This window comes from Moschus berezovskii, chromosome 6 (genome assembly GCF_049115385.1).
Source record: "Moschus berezovskii isolate FMDL1 chromosome 6, NW_MosBer_1.0, whole genome shotgun sequence".
Lineage (NCBI taxonomy): Eukaryota > Metazoa > Chordata > Mammalia > Artiodactyla > Moschidae > Moschus > Moschus berezovskii.
The window spans coordinates 36,435,076-36,450,147 of NC_142465.1; the positions used below are offsets into that span (position 1 = coordinate 36,435,076).

Below are 15,072 nucleotides of genomic sequence, written 5' to 3' on the forward strand. Positions count from 1 at the left end.
AGCCATAACAAGGAAAATTAGAAAAAATTTATAATAGCATAAAAATGAAAGAGAATTTACCAGAATTTGTTGCATGCAGCTAAAGCTGCTCAGTGCAGTTGAATACAACGTGGAGTCTTGAGTAAGACAAAACAAATAGTGGACACTAGCATAACATTTCATGAAATTTGGACAAAATCTGTAGTTAATAATACTCTATCACTTGTTAATTTCTTGTTCTTTTTTACAGCATAGTATTTCTTTATATTATCAGAATTGGATTAGAAGTTTCAAGCCTCATTCAAATTTTTTTTAAAAAATCACTAAGATAATAAATTTTCTAGACTTTCAGCAGTAATACTGGATCCTAAAATACATGGAACTATATCAAAGTTTTCAGTGACTGTAAGTTAGAAATCTAACATGCTATTCTTTCTGAGTCAAACAATTATGGAATCAAAAATGTCATAAATTCTTTGAGCTAGGCAAAAACTCATAAATCTTATAAAATATACATATTACACATACTGTGTGTATATATGTATACAAAAGCTTTACTACTACGGAATAGTACCCCTTTTTTATGACATTTTTCTGCATAATTTTTATGTTTTGGATTTGACACCTTGCTTCCTCATAGTATTATTATTTTGTCCTCTCTCCTGCATGTATTTTATAAACTAGATTTTTCGCTTGAGTAAAATTGATACTGCGTTACATCACATTAGAAAACCTACAACCATATTGTTAGTGATGCTGGTTTGACCCCTGGATTAGTGGTAACACTCTGGTCCTGAGTTGTTAGGTTTTCTTCCCCCTTTTGACTAAAATGTCACTTAAATGATGTTATTTTGGCATTATATGAATGACCAGATTCAAGTCAACCTAAAAGTTATTAATATGAAATAATAATCCTTATCTGATAATTTTTAATTGAGGTATAATTGATATATAACATTGTATTAGTGTCATGTGTGCAGCACAATGATGCAATATTTGTATATATTATGAAATGATCACCACAATGAGTTAACACCTATCATCATACAGAAAGATCTACTCTATATATAACTTTCAAATATGGTATTATTAACTGTAGTCACCATGCTGTATATTACATCCCCATGACTTATTTTGTCACTGCAAGTTTGTACCTTTGGCCCCCTTTGACCTGATAGTAATTTTATTAGAGTTAATGAAATAGTATTTTTCTGATTTTATCATTTCTTTTGTACTAATTAATTGACACTCTGCTATAAGGGAGAGCTTTTTTTGTCATTAGTTAGGGCTGTTTGGTTACTCTCTGGGAAGACAGAGTATATGATAATATCTTTCTTTTTCTTTTTTAATATCTTTCTTTTTCATTACCAATTGTCAAAGTAAGTTTTAGCCACTTCATGTGGTTCAGATCAATTCAGATGAATAGAATCCACAACAATCGTTATTCTAATGCTTACATTCTCACAGCGTTGGCCAGGAGGAGCTCCTTCACTCTTCCATCTGTGTCTGATTCAACCTTGTTGGTTGTTGGTAGCTTCCTTGCTTTCTGGCATTGCAGGATGCCCTCATACTGTTGCTTTAAGTAAAAGAATCTTTGCATTAAAACACACACACACACACACTCTAGGAAGAATAAATACAAAAGACACTGTGGGGAATCCATTATATCCTTACCAAGCAAATTGTATTGTCCTTGCCATCTTTTCCTGGCTGCATCTACCCATCTAAGAAAAGAAGCCTGTTCCTGAGATTCTAAGTTCTTGCTCCTTTCCCCACTCCGTCACGCATAGAAATCATCAGAGTTTGAAAGAGTTAGAGTATATGTACATTTTTATTTTCTTTAGACCTAATCTGATTTCATTTGGATTCAGACTACATGTATTGATTTTTAAAAGTTCATTTTAATAAATTCAGCTTAGTTAGCTATGTACATTATTCTTCATTCTCAGCAGAAAGAAAATTATATGAGTGCAAGTAGCTGTGCTGGGTGATAATAGATGAAGAAGAACACATAGGAACTAACTATAAATTATTAACCTAACCTTAGAGATAAAACTGGGTTTTAAGTCCACAAAAATATTTTTATTGTCAAGTTTCTGCATTATTTGAAGCAGATATGGTATAAAGAAACAATTCTTCAGAAGAGGTAAGCAGAGAGGCCGGAAGTTACAGTGATGCAGCCTCATAATAAGCCTTCTAGTTGTTTTTAGTGATAGATGGGAGCCCTCTGTTGGCCTTTTAGGAAACTTCAAAATTCAATTGAAAAACTCATTTGAGCTTCAGCTTTATTCATCTTTACATATTTAATCTAAAAATATTTTCCTCCAAAAGGCTGGAAGAGGGCCTGTAGGGAATGAATAGAATATGTGTGCATATTAACGTACCTTGAACCCAGATTTTCTGAAGAAATCCAATCCAGTGTGCTTTCTGTCATAGATGGTGAAGCCAAGAAATAAAATTTTAGGTGTTTGATAATTATATAGTTTGGCAGTTTAAGACTTCATAAATGGAAGAACTTGAAACAGCAACTCATATATCATTTCCTGTGTATTTTCCTCACAAGATACATCTGTCATTCTGTTAATTTTTTGTTTCTGTTTTTTCTTAAAAGTGGAAATAATTGCTTGCTTATATTTTCATGTCTTTTCTTACTCTTTTTTTTTTTTAGTGGATTATCAAACAATTTTACAGGAAAATCAAACCATCACTGCCATGTGTCTGCATATGAAAAATCTTTTCCTATTAAGCCTGTTTCAAGTCCATCTTGGAGTGGTTCATGTCGTCGAAATCTTTTGAGCCCTAAGAAAACTCAGAGACGACATATTAGCACAGCAGAAGAGGTAAGGAAAAGCTGCTAAAAGTTAAACTTGTCCTACATTCAGCTATTTGTTCCCTCTGACTTAGATGTTTATTAACCATTACATTTACCTAACCCTTTCTGTCTTTTTTTTTTTTTCTTGATTACTCTTTGAGTGCTGTCATCTATTCTAAAAAGATTAAGGAGATAATTTAGCAGTGTTTTTCTTACCACCTTCTATTTCTGTTGGATAGCAGACTTAATCTTCAGTATTGTCTGAGTGGCTTCTCGTACATCAAACTATCTCTTTTCTCTTTTGGACCCTTCCTAAAACTCTTGCTTCATGTGGCAAAACTGTTAACCTTGCTGCATTTGATAAAATACCTGCCTGCCCCTCTTACCAGGATAATTTTTCCTCAATATAAAAGAAAAATTAAGAAGGCACTTAAACAATTTACATCTTTTCATTATGACTAAAATCTTTGAGATCATAAACTTTCTCCACAAGAAAGATGTGTTGACACTGTGTTGTTATATTCATTCAGTAAACCTGAAGGAAAAAAATCATTTCTGTAAATATAACATAATTTGTACAGTAAGGAAATGTACTTAAGCCTGTTCAATTAAATATTTATTATGCATCTAGTCAACTTTGGACTGGTTGCTGTGGAGATAGAAATGAATAATATTGACCTCACACTTAGATAGCATTAGATTTTCCAGTGTGCTTTCCACATATATTACTGTTTTGAATTGTTTTAATCTGTGAAATAGGTAGAGATGAGGTAATAACCACATTTTACAAGGTTGGAAAGTAAAGGTCAGAAGTCACACAACTAAAAAATGGTCAGCCTGCAACCCAGTTCTTCTGCATGAGTCCAGTGTGGTATGATTTCTGCTGCACAACATGGTGATGTGGTTCCTGCCCATTAAGAGCTTCCAGAGCCTGAAGTCAAGAATATAGTGTTATGTGCTAAACAATTAGGTAATTTGGTGGTGAAGATCTCTTAGGTGGCAAAACTTGATTATTTGTGATATGGTTAGTTAAAAATGCTGTATGTTTTTTGGTTTTAAATTTGTATTGAATCTATAGTATTCACAGAGGGTAACAAAACTAGTTCGGAGAAGGCAATGGCAAGCCACTCCAGTACTCTTGCCTAGAAAATCCCATGGATGGAGGAGCCTGGTAGGCTGCAGTCCGTGGGGTCGCTAAGGGTCGGACACGACTGAGTGAATTCACTTTTACTTTTCACACATTGGAGAAGGAAATGGCAACCCACTCCAGTGTTCTTGCCTGGAGAATCCCAGGGACGGGGGAGCCTGGTGGGCTTCTGTCTGTGGGGTCACACAGAGTCGGACACGACTGAAGTGACTTAGCAACAGCAGCAGCAGCAACAAAACTAGTTAATCATCAGGGAGAAGGATAGACAAAACTGGCAACAGTTGCCTTTGGTGATAGCTGAGCAACAGCTATTTCTTTTTCACTGTACCATTTGTAACACTGAATTTAGTACCATCAGTTACTGCATATATAATTTTTTTTACGGAGTTGTAGGAGTTGTGCTTCTGCTAGAGCCTAGGCAGTCTGCAGATTACAGAGAGACTTGTGGGGAAAGAGTGACAGCATGGCAGCAGGACGCAGGCCTCCCAGACCCCTCCTTGCCTCATGCGGTGGCTGCTGGGATCACAGGCATCCTTCAAACCATGTACATTGTAAGCCCAACCATTCACTCACTAGCCAACCAGCATTTGGGACAAGTCAGCCCCCCTCCTTCTTTCACCTGCACTTCCAGCCTGAGGACTTGGGCTGACCAGGTCCTTCCAAATACGTTTATCCTTCCAGTCTACCCTCCAGGCCACAGGCTGGGTTAGTGGAGGATGGGAGGCTGGTTTCTCTTTCCTTCTGCAGTGTCGACAAGATGCCAAGGATTGAACCTGTCCTATGGAATAAAAGTTGCAGAAAATTTTGCCTCGGTTGTTTTTAGTTGTTTTTTTCAGTTCAGTTCAGTCACGTCCGACTCTTTGTGACCCCATGAATCACAGCATGCCAGGCCTCCCTGTCCATCAGCAACTCCCGGAGTTCACTCAAACTCATGTCCATCGAGTCGGTGATGCCATCCAGCCATCTCATTCTCTGTCGTCCCCTTCTCCTCCTGCCCCCAATCCTTCCCAGCATCAGAGTCTTTTCCAATGAGTCAACTCTTCGCATGAGGTGGCCACAGTATTGGAGTTTCAGCTTTTCCATGGAAATATTGGGATCTCCAAGGGAGCTGTTGCTTATGTTTAAAGAGGGAGAATTGTGTATAATCTTACGTCTGGAGTTATCTAACATGTTCAGGAATATGAAGCCATCTGTAGAATTAACGTGTCACCACTGTACTGTTCAGTTTTGCAACAGAGATTTGAAAATAATACACGAGGAAGAAGAATTTGGAAATATGCATGTGGTGGCTGTACTACCACTTGGCTGATGGCTGTTTCAAGGGCAACATTAAAGAACAATATTATCTAAGTAATAATAACGTCTAGCCATGTGTGCTGTTTAAGTTAATTTAAATAAAATAAAAATGGAGTTTCTCAGTCACAGTAGCCACATTTCAGGTACTCATTATGCCATACATGGCTAGTGGCTACAATATTGGATAGTGCAGATTAGGAACATTTCCACGATCACAGAATGTTCTCTTAGTACTGTTACAGAGGATGTGAGTTTCTGTTTGGGAAAGAAAAAATACTAAGAAAAAAATAGAAATGTTAATTGGCAATAACACAGGTAGTTTCTTTTCAGTTATATGTTGCTTCCAGACCTGCTTCTGTGATACATATTAAGCAGCATTTTAAGATGTTGGGCTGCCTTGTAGATGACACTGGTGGGTTTATTCTTTTTTTTTGCTTTTAAGAAAAACATACTTTACTAATTATCCTTAAACTTATTAAACTTTCTTTGGTCATTTATTAGATTTATAACATAATATAGTCAACTTCCTTTGCTCTAACATTTTACCCAATCATAGCTTCCTTTCCTCTTAATTTCTTAATTTGCTCACTCAATAGAAAATGTTTTAACAAGTAATATTGTTGTTGTTCAGTCGCTAAGTTGTCTCTAACTCTGCAGTCTGATGAACTGCAGCACACCAGGCTTCTCTGTCCATCACCACCTCCTTAAGTTTGCTCAGACTCATGTCCATTGAGTCAGTGATGCCATCCAACCATCTCATCCTCTATTGCCTCCTTCTCCTCTTGCCCTCAGTTTTTCCCAGCATCATGATCTTTTCTAATGAGTCAGCTCCTCACATCAGGTGGCCAAAGTATTGGTGCTTCAGCTTTAGACATTGCAGTGAGTATTCAGACTTAATTTCCTGTAGGATTGACTGGTTTGATCTCCTTGCTGTCCAGGGGACTCTCAAGAGCCTTCTCCAGCACCACCATTCCAAAGTGTCAGTTCTTTCGCATTCAGCCTTCTTTATGGTCCAGCTCTCATATCCGGACATGACTACTGGAAAAAACATAGTTTTGACTATATGGACTGTTGTTGGCAAGTGATGTCTCTGCTTTTTAATGCACTATTTAGGTTTGTCATAGCTTTTCTTCTAAGGGGTAAGTGTCTGTTAAACCATAATCAGTTTAAACTGAAAGTATGGGGCTTGAAGAGACCTCAGATAATTTGGAGTATTGGACATTTATTTCCGTTCATTTTTTGTTGTCTAATGACTGAGGTTGTTCAGGCTCAGACAGAAGCTTTTCTTTGAAGATATATTTATTGAAGAAAATGATTTGTTGGGGACTTTCGTGTGTGTTAAATTATTTTTAAAAGTCAACTTTGTGTTGAATTAATCTAGATTTCTTGTAATTTGCATTAGGTGAGTCACTTAATGGCACGTTGGTTCTTCATGTTTTATTTATAAGTATAAAAATTTATTCCAATAAAACATTTTTTATGTGATAGGGAGGAGGGACGTGTTTCTAACTTTTTATGGTTTAATTCTTTTTTAAAAAATTGTATTGAATTAATTGTGATTTATAATATTGTGTTGGTTTCAGGTGTACAGCAAAGTGATTCAGTTATACATATATTTATTCTTTTTTCAGATTTTTTTCTGATACAGGTTATCACAGAATATTGAGTAGCGTTCCCTGTGCTATACATTAGATGCTTGCTCGTTGTGTGTCTTGTAATCGTAGTGCATATATGTTAATCTCAAGCTGATTTATTCCTCCCCTACTTTTTCCCTTTTGTTTGTAGTATTTAGGGTACCACAAAGATCCTTTCTATCTCATCTATTCTTGGTGTTCTCTTGAGGTCTTTAAGTGATGGGGATATTTCTTTGCCTTCCCTTTATATGTAGAGTAACCTCTTACACCAATGTATCTGCTTTACTTTTCTTCCTGTGATAAGATAATACAGCCACAGCTTTTTAAGATGTAGTTTGTTGGGATAGTGGAAGTGAACTAAAATGATTTAGAGTTAATATCCATGACTCAGGTGTAGTACTCCACTTCTGGTTTCCCTTCCCTCCCTCCATTTTACCACCCTTGAAAACAACATACTGTTAACCCCATAGTATTGTGGATTAGGTTATTTGGTATAGTGGGAAAGTGGAATCAAGATTTATATTGAGGAGTATTCAGAATTTCAGTCATTAAAGTGCCAGATAGCACAGCTTTTCAGTATATAGATCACAGTGGAGTTAGTTGGCAAAGATCTCTCTTACACCCTAATAATCTGTAATGATGCTGCTTTCTTTCGATTATGTACTTGAAGAATTTTCATAATAGCAAATTTGTGTTTTAATAAGGGCTTCCCTGGTGGCTCCGATGGTAAAGAATCCTCCTGCAATGTGGGAGACCTGGGTTTGATCCCTGGGTTGAGAAGATCCTGGAGAAGGGAACAGCTACCCACTGCAGTATTGTGGCATGGAGAATTCCATGGACAGAGGAGCCTGGCAGGCTACAGTCCATGGGGTTGCAAGGAGTTGGATAAAGAGGCATTTATTTTGATTATGATTTTTAATTATAAAAACATATAGACAGTCTCTTCACAAACACTAAAATAGGACCACCTTTGTCTTGAATATATTAAGGTCTAAGGGGTAAGATAATGGTGTTTATTTTCTTCATAGAGAACACTGCAAATTTGTTTCTTCTCTTGGTTCTATTTTGCCACCAAATGCTCAACTGCTTCTTTCTTTTGTGATCACTCAACTATTCAGATTTGAGGATAGCTCTTTCTCATAAGGGGTTGTCAAGTTGCACAGTGCAAGGTGTATCTTGTTAGATCGGTAACATTATACTGACAATGTAACTGAAATTTACTGGTACCCCTTGGACTGCAAGGAGATCCAACCAGTCCATCCTAAAGGAGATCAGTCCTGAGTGTTCATTGGAAGGACTGATGCTAAAGCTGAAACTCCAATACTTTGGCCACCTGATGCGAAGAACTGACTCATTGGAAAAGACCCTGATGCTGGGAAAGATTGAGGGCAGAAGGAGAAGGGGATGACAGAAGATGAGATGGTTGGATGGCATCACCGACTCGATAGACATGGGTTTGGGTGGACTCCGGGAATTGGTGATGGACAAGGAGGCCTGGCGTGCTGAGGTTCATGGGGTCACAAAGAGTCGGACGCGACTGAACTGAACTGAAAAAAAAGATTGAAGAAGAATAAATTTAGTGTCTCTTTACCTTTGCCTCAGTCATTGCTTTATTCATTGTGCTTTTAACAAACTTGTAGTTGAATGAAATGCTTATGTGTGCACTGAAATGTCATAGTGTAGGATGTTGCTAGCATTGGCACAAAGTGTAAGATTATTTTGTGAAAATTGATGTTTGTATTAAACTGTATATAAGATTTTTTTAAATCCAGGGGCATGTTATTTAATGAATGCAGTCCATTACTTCAAGGGATCTGTGCAGAGTAGGTACATGATTACAGTTACAAGTTCTCATGTAGACTGGTTCTCTTGCTAAATGGCCTGATTTCTCACCATTGTTCTCCTGATTCACACTGACCTTACTATTCCTTGAACATATCAAGCATATTCCTGTCCGAGGCCCTTTGCATTTGTTCTGCCAATACCTGGAATACTCTATAAATTTCTATGACTGATTTATTCCTTTGATTTAGATTTCTGTAGAAATAATCACCTTTTTAGAGAAGTCTTATCTGTTCTTGCTGTTCTTCCTCCATCACCTTCTCTTCTCTTCAATTTTCTTCATACTACTTGACTAATTTTTTGTCAGTCCTTCAGCTTTAATGTAAGCTCCCCAAGGCACAGACTATTTTATTCAGTGCAGTATCTCTAGTGCCTCGACCATAGTAGGTATTTAGGTTGGCAAGTGAACTATGCTGTGGAATATATGCTTTTCCCTAAATTCAGTGTTGGAACTTCATGGGGAAAAAAAAGAGTAAATAAAAGTTGGCAATGAAAACCATCTCTGGAAAATACTTACACTCTTAAAAATTGGGTAGAATAGGAACAGCTCTGATCTTGACTGTTCTGATTACTTCCTTGTGATTTTTCTAACAGGTATCAGTAGTCAAGGACTTTGTGGGAGTCCTGTTTAGAGGTCCTCATTTTTTTTTAATGTTTTATTTCTGGGACAATCAGTGATGCAAAAATGGCCTTCTAGTTGCATATCCTACAGTTTCTGTGTGCTGCTATTTATGTATATGCCTCATAATTTTCTAAAATATACTATCGGGTATTTGCTTCACTCACTTCTATGTGCTTTATAATTTTGTAGAATATTATTCAGTTCAGTTCAGTCACTCAGTCGTAGCCCGACTCTCCGCGACCCCATGAATCACAGCACGCCAGGCCTCCCTGTCCATCACCAACTCCCGGAGTTCACTCAAACTCATGTCCACAGAGTCGGTGATGCCATTCAGCCATCTCATTCTCGGTCGTCCCCTTCTCCTCCTGCCCCCAACCTTTCCCAGCATCAGAGTCTTTTCCAGTGAGTCAACTCATCGCATGAGGTGGCCAAAGTATTGCAGTTTCAGCTTTAGCATCAGTCCTTCCAATGAACACCCAGGATTGATCTCCTTTAGAATGGACTGGTTGGATCTCCTTGCAGTCCAAGGAACTCTCAAGAGTCTTCTCCAGCACCACAGTTCAGAAGCATCAATTCTTCGGTGATCAGCTTTCTTCACAGTCCAACTCTCACATCCATACATGACCACGGGAAAAACCATAGCCTTGACTAGACGGACCTTGGTTGGCAAAGTAATGTCTCTGCTTTTTAATATGCTATCTAGGTTGGTCATAACTTTCCTTCCAAGGAGTAAGCGTCTTTTAATTTCATGGCTGCAATAAGCATCTGCAGTGATTTTGGAGCTCAAAAAAATAAAGTCTGACACTGTTTCCACTGTTTTTCCATCTATTTCCCATGAAGTGATGGGACCAGATGCCATGATCTTTCTTAATTATCGTCAGGACACTACCAGAGCTTTAACAGAGCTCTGGGAGTCTAGATATTACTTAGAGAAACATTGCCTCATTGACTGTATTTAAGATTTTTTTTCTTCTTTTATAGACAGTTCAAGAGGGAGAACGAGAGATTTACAGACAGCTGCTACAGATGGTCACAGGGAAGCAGTTCTCTATAGCCAAACCCACCACACATTTTCCTTTACACTTGTGAGTCACAGAAACATGTATCAAATGAATTTTATTCTTCATCTTGTTATTGGATGTTGAAATTGTTTTCTTTTCTTGCTAGGTCTCGATGTCTTAGTTCCAGTAAGAATACTTTGAAAGACCCACTGTTTAAAAATGGAAACTCTTGTGCAACTCAGATCATTGGCTCTGATACTTCTTCATCTGGATCTGCCAGCATTTTAACTGCCCAGGAACAATTGTCCCATAGTGTGTTTTCCTTATCGTCTTACACCCCAGATGCTGGTACATTTGGATCCAAAGATTCTGATGCTGTCCATCAACCCGAACATGACCACTCTCTTTCACATCAGCCAGATAACTTACCAGCTTCAAATACAGAATCTGAAGGTAAAAATGGAATTGTATAGCTATAGTTTCAGTAACCAATGAATGGTTTATTGGATCTATGAGAATTGTATGAATTATAGGCAAGGTAGTAATACACATGTAACTTAATTAAGATATAAGATACAAGATACTTTAAATACATTTAATTCAATTAGCCATGCCATGAGTAAATGAAACATATAAGTAGCTTACTTTTTTCTTACATGGAGAGGCAAATTATTTCATATAATATTTAAAAGGTTAACTTCCTGAACAGTCTTGTGTCAGAGTATATTAAGCCCACTTACTTTAGTACTTTCTCTGTTTCTGGTACTTTACAATGAAAATTAAGTACTCTGAAGTTCTAGGAGTTTTGAAATATCATTTAAGAATTGAAGTAAAAGTTCTTAAATAAGTAGTACTTACAAAACCTGTGTAGTAGGTTTATGCATTTTGGAATGGTTGTCAGCAAGTTTTGAAAACAATTTCCTTTCTAACTTTCAACTAATCAAAATATTTAGTCTCTTGGAAGTTCAGTTAATTAAAGGTTTTGCTATGGTAGTTTTTTGTTTGTTTGCTTAATTTTCCCCTCCTTTAGGTATGTATTATGTGTGTATTTATGGTATGTATTTAGGCATGTAACTTAAAACAAGTTTTTTAATCTATTCCTTACTTTCTTAAAAGTCTCACTTGGGGATAAAAATGTTGGTGGCCTCGTTATATGGCTACACAAATTTATAAAAACTTAAAATTTTGTGAGATGATTTACTGAGAATTATTATTAAAAGCCTTTAATTTCAGAAGCATTTATTTTATGTCAGATGCTTAGATACAACTAAACTTGAACAAATATACAATATTGAATGGTTTAGTTACTTTCTTATACCATTTATTAAATATTCTAAATGAGATTCTAATCATAGTGCTTTAGAAGGACATGATTCCTACCTTTATCAATAGAAAATAAATTCTAGAATTTGTACTGTTTGGACTCTGCTGCTTCTCACATAGCTGTTGCTTTCTTTCTTTCTGCCTTCCCCCTCTTCCCTTCCTCCTTCCCCTTCCCTCTTGCACCTTGTTCAGTCTCATACTGGTTCATGAACTAAAGACTTTTGAGAAATCTTGGCATGTTCTTATTTCTCAGGAATAGAAGGAAGAAGCACAAGGAACAAGCACAGTCCAGGAGAAGATGCTGAAGGGCATATATAGTTTTTTTGGGCTTTATTTGTGAGACAGGCTCTTCACTAAGTTTGTGGCCCAATAAAAATGGACCTGCCTGTCTTTCTTTTCCATCTTGCCTTTATCCTCATGCTGTGTTATTTTTATGGAAGTAGAATATAGTAAAGTATGGGAACTTACGCTACAGACATCTAGAAGGTACAGCCATGTGGAATTTTGTTAATGATAGGCTCTTGTGTTTTTTGTTTAGGATCAGACTCTGTGATTTTACTCAAAGTGAAAGACTCCCAGATTCCAACTCCCAGGTAAACTTTGTTTAAAGGACATTCTTAACATTATTTTCCCTCTCTTTAATCACAGTGTCTTCACTAAGAGTTAAGTAATATAAAACAGCCTCAACTCAGACCTCTCTTTATGTGTTGTTTGAATTATTTCAGTAACTTCTTAATTGATCTGTTTTCCTCCAATGTCCATTTTATTCTTCATGCCATTTTCCACCATGTTCTCTAACCCATTCTTTGCCTTGTTCGTTAGTCCATCTTCAGTTCTGCTTAGTGAACTTTCTAAAGTGCTTATCTAATCGTTCATTAAACGTCCCTCAAGAGTGGCTGATAAGATGTGGAATCAAGCCCAAACTCCTAGTACAGTATTCAACACTCTTCCTCCACATGCCTTGCTTCCTGTCATACATTTTTTCTTTAGCAAGTATTTATTGATAGCCTAGGGGTGCAGATACTGGTCCACACATTGGAGGTAAGAGCAGTTAACAAAATGAAGTTCCTACTCTCAAGAAGTTTACATCCTAATTGTACCGAAAAGACCTTGATGCTGGAAAAGGTTGAGTGCAAGAAGAGAAGGGGGTGACAGAGGATGAAATGGTTGGATAGCATCACTTAATCAATGGATATGAATTTGACCTAACTCTGGGAGATAGTGAATGACAGGGAAGCCTGGCGCCCTGCAGTCCATGGACTTGCAAAGTTGGCCATGACTTAGTCACTAAACAACAACAAAGGGGAGAGGGATGGGGGACAAATAATAACAAATAACCAAATATACATATACCTGGTGGTGATAAGTACCATGAAGAAAAATAAAGCAGGGTAATATATAGACTGGGGATTGGGAGTTCTATTTATCTAGATGGTCATGGCGAGTTTCTGCTAAGCTGACATTTAAGGAGAGACACAATGGAGGTGAGAGAAGGAGCCATGTGAAAAATACTGGATTCTTTCATGTGTTTATTATATGGTGACTTACAAGATGATAGGTATTTTCATACTTTCACGTGAATATGTGAAGTGTTTCTTCTGCCTGGTATGTTCCCCCTCTGCCCTTTCAACTTGTCTATCATGCAGTAATCTTTTTCTTATCTTTTAAGTCTCAGTTCAGATGTGATCTTCTGTATGAAACTTAACCCCTCTGAGAGGTACCAAGTATTTCTTCCTCTCTAATCCAGGAGGTTACTGTTAATAATTAGATTGCTCTGTCTGCCATATCGGGCCTTAGCAATCAATTGCTAGGATAATAATAGTATCAATTTTCCATTGAGACGATTAGGGATAATAAGATATTCTTTCTCATCTCAATTCCGCTACATCTTTGCAATTTCCAAGTATGTTCTAAACTTTTTAGATATTTTTAAAGTACGCTCAAAAAAAAAGTATTCTCTAGTTAGTATAGTTCCTCAAGGAGACTTTACAGTTTAGATTCTTTATAGTTTTGGGGGTTTTTTTGAGTTAGACCTGGCTTCATGTAACTTTGAACAAGTTACTCTTCTAAACCTCAGTTTCCCTATTAATAAAATGCCAGTATTAATACCTTAGCATTGAATAGTTGGGAAGGTAAACTTATAGACAAAACACTTATAAAAGTGTTTTACATGTATGCACAAAAATAGGTGTTCTTTCTTGGGAAAAAATTGATTTCAGATAATGAGTGCTCTCAGTTCTTTACTGAGTCTGTCTTTCCTTTATGGAGAATTTCTTTTACTGATGACTGAACAGTGAGATGGATGAGAAGTAGTCTTGGGTGAGGCTCACTGGATGATGCTGTCTATGAAAGTTGGAGCCTGCTCTCTCAGGGCTTGGTTGATTGGCTCTTTATTATTAATCTCCCGCCACTGCCTCTCGGTTAAGTTCCAGCAATGAAGATCTGCCCTTATTTCCCAGAATATGCCATGCGTTTTATGCCTTCCTGTTGTTACACATTCCAACCCCTACCGCTTCTGCCTGGAGTTTGTGTTCTCTCCTTGTCCACTTGTTACACTCTTGCTTTTTAAACTCTGACTCAGGTGTTGTTTTTCCTCAGGACATTTCTCTGGCTTCTCCAGATATCATTAGTCTTTTTCCTCCAGTACCTTGTGTTACTGATATCTCTGCACTACCACCTGCGTTCAATAATAGCACGTGGCACATTAAAAGTGCTTAATAAATAAATCTTTGTTAAATAACAAATTGCCTAGAAGGCTTGAAATACTCTCTTGAGTAGTACAAATACTCATCATCTCCACTGTGGCTTAATGCTTCAGTTTATTAGAAGACACTTTACAATAATAGAACACACTCTTTGGAATTGGACTGAAATAGTTTCTAATCCTGACTCTTCCAGGGCAAATTATTCTTTTGAACTCAGTTTCCTATTCTGTACAGTATAAGCAATGTTTCCCTATTATACATTATATTGAGGCTTAATAATTTGAGGATTATCATAAGGCTTCGCCAATATGTAAAACCTCCCAAAGAGAGTTTTGTACATAAAGCACTAAGTAGGTGCTTATTGCATCAGTTATATGAGAAGTAATATGTAATCTCTGAAAAGCAAAGGGATTTTGCTTTTCTTTCTGTGTGTTGCTTTCCTACGCCAATAGATACCTTGATGCATTAAAGAGAAATGCTTGTCCTTTACATTATTTATTTATTCAACAAATATTAAGTGCCTGCTATGTGTCACGACTGAGCGACTTCACTTTCACTTTTCACTTCCATGCTTTGGAGAAGGAAATGGCAACCCACTCCAGTATTCTTGCCTTGGGAATCCCAGGGACGGGGGAGCCTGGTGGGCTGCCATCACACAGGGTCGGACACGACTGAAGCGACTTAGCAGCAGCAGCAGCTATGTGTCAGGCA

At 37.2% G+C, this 15,072-nt stretch overlaps 1 protein-coding gene across 5 annotated transcripts in view; it reads left to right on the forward strand.

Annotated features, from left to right (window-relative positions):
- SENP1 (SUMO specific peptidase 1) overlaps window positions 1-15,072 on the forward strand; it is a 49,323-nt gene that overhangs the window by 15,218 nt on the left and 19,033 nt on the right. For all 5 annotated transcript variants that reach the window (XM_088836948.1, XM_055396627.2, XM_088836949.1 and 2 more), the window contains 4 exons: window positions 2,648-2,819; window positions 10,314-10,417; window positions 10,500-10,786; window positions 12,195-12,249. In XM_088836948.1, the coding sequence (XP_088693074.1) occupies window positions 2,648-2,819; window positions 10,314-10,417; window positions 10,500-10,786; window positions 12,195-12,249 (618 nt within the window). The remainder of the gene's footprint in view (window positions 1-2,647; window positions 2,820-10,313; window positions 10,418-10,499; window positions 10,787-12,194; window positions 12,250-15,072) is intronic.